Source organism: Salmo trutta, chromosome 28 (genome assembly GCF_901001165.1).
Source record: "Salmo trutta chromosome 28, fSalTru1.1, whole genome shotgun sequence".
NCBI lineage: Eukaryota > Metazoa > Chordata > Actinopteri > Salmoniformes > Salmonidae > Salmo > Salmo trutta.
In genome coordinates this window covers 991,968-999,530 of record NC_042984.1, presented here as the reverse complement: position 1 = coordinate 999,530, position 7,563 = coordinate 991,968, and the positions used below count along the sequence as shown (strand labels likewise).

Genomic DNA, 7,563 nt, shown 5'->3' with positions numbered 1-7,563 from the left:
CCGCAGGGCAGGTGGGTTGACTCAGCCGCAGGGCAGGTGGGTTGACTCATAGCCGCAGGGCAGGTGGGTTGACTCAGCCGCGGGGCAGGTGGGTTGACTCATAGCCGCGGGGCAGGTGGGTTAAGGGTCATGAAATATTGTGTGGATGAAGGGCAGGCGGGTGCTAGTCAGGTTGAATCATTTGTACACAACTAAAGAAAATAGATTTTAATATAATTTCATACCTTGAGTATTAACATGATCACATCTGTGTGGGAACTTGGGAAGATGCTGAATTCCTGGTATTAGTCTGGGAGTTGGCAATCATTGGCCCGTTTAGATGTTAGGTGATACAGTCAATGTTTACTTTTAATTTGGGCTACGACAGTATTACAAGTCAGTACTTTTGCCACTTTAAATCTGAAGGGCATCAAAGGTAATGTGCAGAAGAGATCTCGTCGTCGTCCCCCCAGAGGTCTGCGCAGCTTGGGCATTGTAGAGGGAAACAAGACAAGTGTCCCAGAGAGTCATATGTTGTAGCTTAAAACACCACATGTAGAAATAAAACAAAGTAGTTTCTCAGAAACACATCTACCAGAGGTTACTGACCTCTGGATCAAGTACAATTAGTTTTGTTTCTCACAACCAATTTTCTAAATCAGCAACCCCTTTACATTACATTGCATTACATTGTTAGCCCAACTCATAGCTGTAACCCCTAGTTTGTGAAACGCTGCATTAGTCAGACCTAAAATTCTGTTACACCAGCAACTATGGTCCCGTGTGGCTCAGTTGGTAGAGCATGGTGTTTGCAACGCCAGCGTTGTGGGTTCGATTCCCACGGGGGACCAGTACGGGGGAAAAAGTATGCATACACTACTGTAAGTCACTCTGGATAAGTTAATATTGTTGACCAATTCCAGACTAACAGAACATACCAGAGCCTCTGGCGCAGAGCGCTTTAGAAACGCTGTGACATGAGATCACCTTATTGATACTAGTACTTAACTAATCTTACAATAGCTGATGTCATTGTTCATTTAGGTAGAATTATATATAGATAGTATTTATTTTACCCACAACCATCAAGTCATCTGAAATCAGCAGTGAAGCTCAGAATAATGGAAGACAAACTCAGGTCAGTTTTATATTCAACAATTCACTTTTATTGGCTAGTTGTTCTTCCACCATGTCTCTGATCTCTCGGATGCTTCTGTGCTTGTCCAGACCGTCTGTAGTCGGGGTGTCTAGACGGCGTGAATCTTCTTCCAGCGAGCCAGAGGGCCAGTCGAGGGGATGTACTTCACCCCACAGCCATCAGGAATCACACGCTTTTCAGCCATCATTTGATCAAAGTCCACCGCGTTGAACTTAGTGAAGCCGTACTTCTTAGACATGTGGATCTGAGAGAGAGAAGGGAGAGAGAGAGAAATCAGACGTCATCCAGAGGCAACCATGTTTCTCAGTGAAGGAAATACAGCTCGTCTTGTCTCAGCGGTCCCTTAAAGGGGCCAGCACCTCCCAGCTGGCCTCATACACAACCACAGAGTCACTGTCTGCAGCCATTGCACACCAGAACCGCACTGCAGCAAAACTGGTCAACTTCATGAGCTGCAGAGGTCTAACAGCTCACAATGAGTGTTTTAAGACTTTCAAATCTCATCTCTATACATTCACACAACGATTGACACCAGTTCTCAGTGTGTAGCTACTCATACAAGTGTCTTTGAAATGTATATTTAGTGTGCGTGTTACCTTCTGGCGCCCGGGGAACTTGAACTTGGCTCTGCGGAGAGCCTCGATAATGTGCTCCTTGTTGCTGGCTTTGGTGCGGACAGACATGATCACCTGACCGATTCGAACACGGGCCACGGTGCCCAGGGGTTTACCGAACGCACCCCTCATCCCCGTCTGGAGCCTAGAAACACAGAACCACGGCTCATTAATACAGACACAACACATCACTGACAATGAATAGTTACTGCGCTTTACAGCAGCAAGCAGAGACCAGAGCGCTTTACAGCAGAGACCAGAGCGCTTTACAGCAGCAAGCAGAGACCAGAGCGCTTTACAGCAGCAAGCAGAGACCAGAGCGCTTTACAGCAGAGACCAGAGCGCTTTACAGCAGAGACCAGAGCGCTTTACAGCAGAGACCAGAGCGCTTTACAGCAGAGACCAGAGCGCTTTACAGCAGAGACCAGAGCGCTTTACAGCAGAGACCAGAGCGCTTTACAGCAGAGACCAGAGCGCTTTACAGCAGAGACCAGAGCGCTTTACAGCAGCAAGCAGAAGCCAGAGCCAGGGAAACTATAGCAGGAAGAAACCTGGAGAGGAACCAGACAGGGTAATTTTGAATAGATTCTGGATTTACAGTAAAACATTAGTGCTAATTACCCAAAGACCTCAAAGGCCATGATCACGGCCACATAGCACCCTATTCTCTACAGGGTACTACTGTTGACCAGAGGCCTATGGGCTGGTCATTTACATGGAGCAGCACCTTGTCCATATTACCAGCCAACAGAGGCAGAGCAGTGTCTACCGTCCCCAGCCCAGCCAGCCAGTCCCGGTCTACCGTCCCCAGCCCAGCCAGCCAGTCCCGGTCTACCGTCCCCAGCCCAGCCAGCCAGTCCCGGTCTACCGTCCCCAGCCCAGCCAGTCAGTCCCGGTCTACCGTCCCCAGCCCAGCCAGTCCCGGTCTACCGTCCCCAGCCCAGCCAGTCCCGGTCTACCGTCCCCAGCCCAGCCAGTCCCGGTCTACCGTCCCCAGCCCAGCCAGTCCCGGTCTACCGTCCCCAGCCCAGCCAGTCCCGGTCTACCGTCCCCAGCCCAGCCAGTCCCGGTCTACCGTCCCCAGCCCAGCCAGTCCCGGTCTACCGTCCCCAGCCAGTCCCGGTCTACCATCCCCAGCCAGTCCCGGTCTACCATCCCCAGCCAGTCCCGGTCTACCATCCCCAGCCAGTCCCGGTCTACCATCCCCAGCCAGTCCTGGTCTACCATCCCCAGCCAGTCCTGGTCTACCATCCCCAGCCAGTCCTGGTCTACCATCCCCAGCCCAGCCAGTCCTGGTCTACCATCCCCAGCCAGTCCTGGTCTAACACACAGCAGCACCAGTTGTAAAGCGTTGTCTCAGTGGTCCCTTAAAGAGGCCAGCACCTCCCAGCTGACCTCATACACAACCACAGAGTCACTGTCTGCAGCCATTGCACACCAGAACTGCACTGCAGCGGGACTGGTCGGCTTAATAAGCTGCAGGTTTGTTTTAGGAGTTTAGAACAGGGTGCTGTACCTGTCAGCCCCAGCGCAGGACAACATCTTGTTGATACGGATGACATGGAAGGGGTGCAGGCGGACCCGGATGTGGAAACCGTCTTTTCCACAAGTCTTCACCATGTACTTGTTGGCACAAATACGGGCTGCCTCCAGAGCTACAGAGGAGATGGAGAGATTTAGAAAGTAGATGAACGTGAGATTACATCCAACCTTGCCTTTCAGAAGACAACATGTTTCTGTGATGTGTGCCCCAGAGATGACCTCTGACCTCACCTTCAGAGGACAGCTGCTCGTACTCGTCAGAGACCATGTGACCACACAGAGGGAACTCATCCACCCTGGCCTTCTTCCTGCCCAGGTCAAAGATCCTGATCTTAGGATCTACAGAGGTAAATAACAGGAGAGAGTTTACGAGATGATCTTAGGATCTACAGAGGTAAATAACAGGAGAGAGTTTACGAGATGATCTTAGGATCTACAGAGGTAAATAACAGGAGAGTTTACAAGATGATCTTAGGATCTAGAGAGCAGTGTTAACATTACATACAGGATGGGGCAGAGAGCAGAGTTAACAATACACACAGGGAATAGTTGACGTAGGTCTGAGTGTAATTTCTTTAAGATACCAAGCAGACGTACAAATCAGCCAATTAGCTACTCCCTCTGTAGTTCAGCATAAACAGGTCACGTCTTGTCTCAGCGGTCCCTTAAAGGGGCCAGCACCTCCCAGCTGGCCTCATACACAACCACAGAGTCACTGTCTGCAGCCATTGAACACCAGAACTGCACTGCAGCAAAACTGGTCAGCTTCATGTGCTGCAGTTAAGAATAGTTGTTAGAGTGCAGAGTAGTCGGACAGCACTAGTATTGTAACGTACGGGCAATTTTCAGAATATTTTTTGGTTTGTAATTATCCGTGACCAGAGAGATTCTTTTTCTCCAGGAGCCATCAAGCATCTCTCATGTCAGTCAGTAACGGTGTCTAAACTATACTGTCCGAGTCAGTGAATGGTATAGATAACGCAACTGGCTAGTTTACCTGTCTATAAAGAGAAGGGCGGGTTGTGCGTTGATCCTGCTGCTCTGATTGGACAGAGTGATGCTGTATCTCTGTCTACTCATAATATCACTTTTCCTTGCATGTTTTCGGTCTGATCAGATTTCTGCTACTATAATAACTCACACGGCGAGGACGTTTGATATCAAGCTATCAATGTGCATAATATCTAAGCAGCAGGGCGAGGGTAGGGGAAATATGGAACGCCTACGTGCATTTTGACAGATGCAAACTTGTTCGCCTGCTGTAAGTTGATACAGACACTGGTCAGACACCTCGCGGTTCCTAACCTGCTGCTTGTTTAGTCTAGAAACATACAGGTAGATGTTTTGGGGTAATTTTGCGAACATCTACTTAAGCATATTAACCTGTCTGGGCTAGGGGGCAGTATTGAGAATGTTGGAAAAAATATGTTCCCATTTTTAACTGCCTCCTACACCAACTCAGAAGCTAGAATATGCATATTATTGTTCAGGTTTGGATAGAAAACACTCTGAATTTTCTAAAACTGTTTGAATGGTGTCTGTGAGTATAACAGAACTCCTATGGCAGGCAAAAACCTGACAAGGTTTCAAGCAGGAAGTACCCTGTCTGACAAGGAGTCGTGCGTCTTACATCTTTTTATTGAAAAGTAAGGATCTTAGCTGTAACGTGACAATTCCCAGGGCTCCGATAGGCTCTCAGAGCCCGGGAAATAACTGAAGGTTTACGAGGGAGTCTCAGGCTGAAACACATTATCACCTTTTGTAAGTGGCTGCTCCTAGGACCTTTGAATGAGGCGCGTGCACGAGTCGCTTCTGAGGAGAAATTTTATTCGGCTGTTTAGGCTCAATGCATACTCCCGGTCGGAATATTATCACTTATCTACGAGATAACTGGCATAAAAATTGGTTTTAAACAGCGGTTGACATGCTTCGAAGTACGGTAATGGAATATTTAGACATTTTTGACACGCCAATGCGCCATGCGCGGGACCGTGAAGAAGCATTCTGATAGTGTCTAGAACTCACGAACAAAACGTCGCTGTTTGGATATAACGATGGATTATTTGGGACCAAACCAACATTTGTTATTGAAGTAGAAGTCCTGGCAGTGTATTCTGATGAAGAACAAGCAAGGTAAGAACATTTTTCTTATAGGAAATGTGATTTTGGTGGAGGCTGACCTGGGTGGGTATCTAAATAGCTAGCCCTGTAATGCCGGGCTATGTACTTAGATTATTGCAAAATGTGCTTCATCCGAAAAGCTATTTTAAAATCGGACATATCGAGTGCATAGAGGAGTAATGTATCTATAATTCTTAAAATAATTGTTATGCTTTTTGTGAACGTTTATCGTGAGTAATTTAGCAAACTGTTAGTAAATTCCCCGGAAGTTTGCGGGGGTTATGCTTTTTCTGAACGTCACATGCTAATGCAAAAAGCTGTTTTTTGATATAAATATGAACTTGATTGAACAGACATGCATGTATTGTATAACACAATGTCCTAGGTGTGTCATCTGATGAAGATCATCAAAGGTTAATGCTGCATTTAGCTGTGGTTTGGGTTTATGTGACATGATATGCTAGCTTGAAAAATGGATGTCTGATTTTTTCTGGCTGGGCACTCTGCTGACATAATCTAATGTTTTGCTTTCGTTGTAAAGCCTTTTTGAAATCGGACAGTGGGGTTAGATTAACGAGATTCTTGTCTTTAAATAGCTGTAAAATAGTCATATGTTTGAGAAATTGAAGTAATAGTATTTCTAACGATTCAAAAATCGCGCCACTGGAATTTCAGTAGCTGTTACGTAGGTGGGACGAAATCGTCCCACATACCCCAGAGGTTAAAACATTAAATGTATGATGAAGAGTATGTCTGCACACCCCTCACTGCTTAATACGTCACGTTTGAGTTTGGTATCAGGGAATAACCGAGGAGAGGGAGAAAGCAAGGAAAAGGGTTTACCAGGCACACCGCGACAGAAGCGGGACTTGGGGTAGGGCTTGTTCTTGCAGTAGCGATAGCTAAGGGGAGAGAGAGAGATGGCTTGAAACAATTATACAGTACCAGGCCACATGCTGTCATCTTTCAATGTTTGGTTTGTCAAGCGGTTACATCAGCTGCCTTTATATTCAACACAGGAAAACGTCAGTGTAATTTAACCAGTCGGTTGCGTCTCAACAGTCACTTAAAAAAGGGCCAACATCTCCCAGCTGGCCTCATACTCAGTTACTGTCTGCTGCAATTGTACACCAGAACCACACTGGCTCAGTTGGTAGAGCATGGTGTTTGCAAAGCCAGCATGGTGTGTGCAACGCCAGGGTTGTGGGTAAGATTCCCACGGGGGGCCAGTACAATTTTTTTTAAATGAAATGTATGCATTCACTACTGTAAGTCACTCTGGATAAGAGCGTCTGCTAAATGACTAAAATGTAAATGTAGACTGCAGGTGGGTGATTAAGTCAGTTCAGGTGGGTGATTAAGTCAGTTCAGGTGGGTGATTAAGTCAGTTCAGGTGGGTGATTAAGTCAGTTCAGGTGGGTGATTAAGTCAGTTCAGTGCAAATGGAGGTTTACACATCTCCATGCATCTTCATACTGTATGGTAACACAAAATAAACCGTTACATGCTGTGTAATCAGACCTATGTACGATACTAATAACCTCTAACTATGTTCAGCTACGGACAAGCTTCATGGCTAGTTTATGCCACTAGTTAATGCCATTATGCCACCATGTTACCTAGGTGACTTTTCGTCGACAGTGTGTAACAGGTTACCTAGTTATGACAGTACAACCATAGGTTATGCAAGTCAATTACTTGACAGCAAATATAGGTAGCTGGCTCACTATCACACACACGGTGTGGACAGATCCTCCATTTTGTATTTTCATCCAGCGACATATTTCAATGCCGAGCTAAAACAAATATATAATGTGACAAAATAAACTCACCATCGGGCTGGCCGGCGACCCATAGCTGCAATCTGTATAAATAACACACACAAAACACTTATTACGAAAAGAAACTAAGGTTTTACGATGGAAAAATGCTATAATTTGTATAATGTTTTGAAGAGCGGCAGACACCTCGATGTGAACACGCACTCACCGAAACGAGGAAAAGGAAGTTAGACAGACTTCCGGTGCGTCATATGGTCGCCTCGCCTGGAGAAATAAAATTAAAAATACTCAGGTTTTATTTTTTTGAATTTGGCTAAACACTTTTGGCGTCACACGTGAAATATAGTTAGTAATCGTGTATTTTTAA

The 7,563-nt window shown here is 46.2% G+C and overlaps 1 protein-coding gene and 3 non-coding genes across 4 annotated transcripts; all 4 read right to left on the bottom strand.

The window, feature by feature from the left end:
* Positions 1 to 1,120: 1,120 nt before the first annotated feature.
* LOC115165240 (60S ribosomal protein L10) lies at positions 1,121 to 7,279 on the bottom strand. Its single transcript, XM_029718235.1, has 6 exons — positions 7,248 to 7,279; positions 6,259 to 6,317; positions 3,526 to 3,633; positions 3,269 to 3,407; positions 1,735 to 1,897; positions 1,121 to 1,382 (listed from the first exon to the last, which is right to left on the bottom strand). The coding sequence occupies exons 1-6, from the start codon at positions 7,268 to 7,270 to the stop codon at positions 1,227 to 1,229; spliced, it is 648 nt and encodes a 215-aa protein (XP_029574095.1). The 5' UTR covers positions 7,271 to 7,279; the 3' UTR covers positions 1,121 to 1,226.
* Positions 1,464 to 1,596, bottom strand: LOC115166499 (small nucleolar RNA SNORA70). Its single transcript, XR_003870335.1, has one exon. It is a non-coding gene; the product is annotated as a small nucleolar RNA SNORA70 (small nucleolar RNA).
* LOC115166498 (small nucleolar RNA SNORA70) lies at positions 3,102 to 3,234 on the bottom strand. The gene has a single exon (XR_003870334.1). It is a non-coding gene; the product is annotated as a small nucleolar RNA SNORA70 (small nucleolar RNA).
* On the bottom strand, positions 3,942 to 4,074 carry LOC115166500 (small nucleolar RNA SNORA70). Its single transcript, XR_003870336.1, has one exon. It is a non-coding gene; the product is annotated as a small nucleolar RNA SNORA70 (small nucleolar RNA).
* Positions 7,280 to 7,563: the final 284 nt, after the last annotated feature.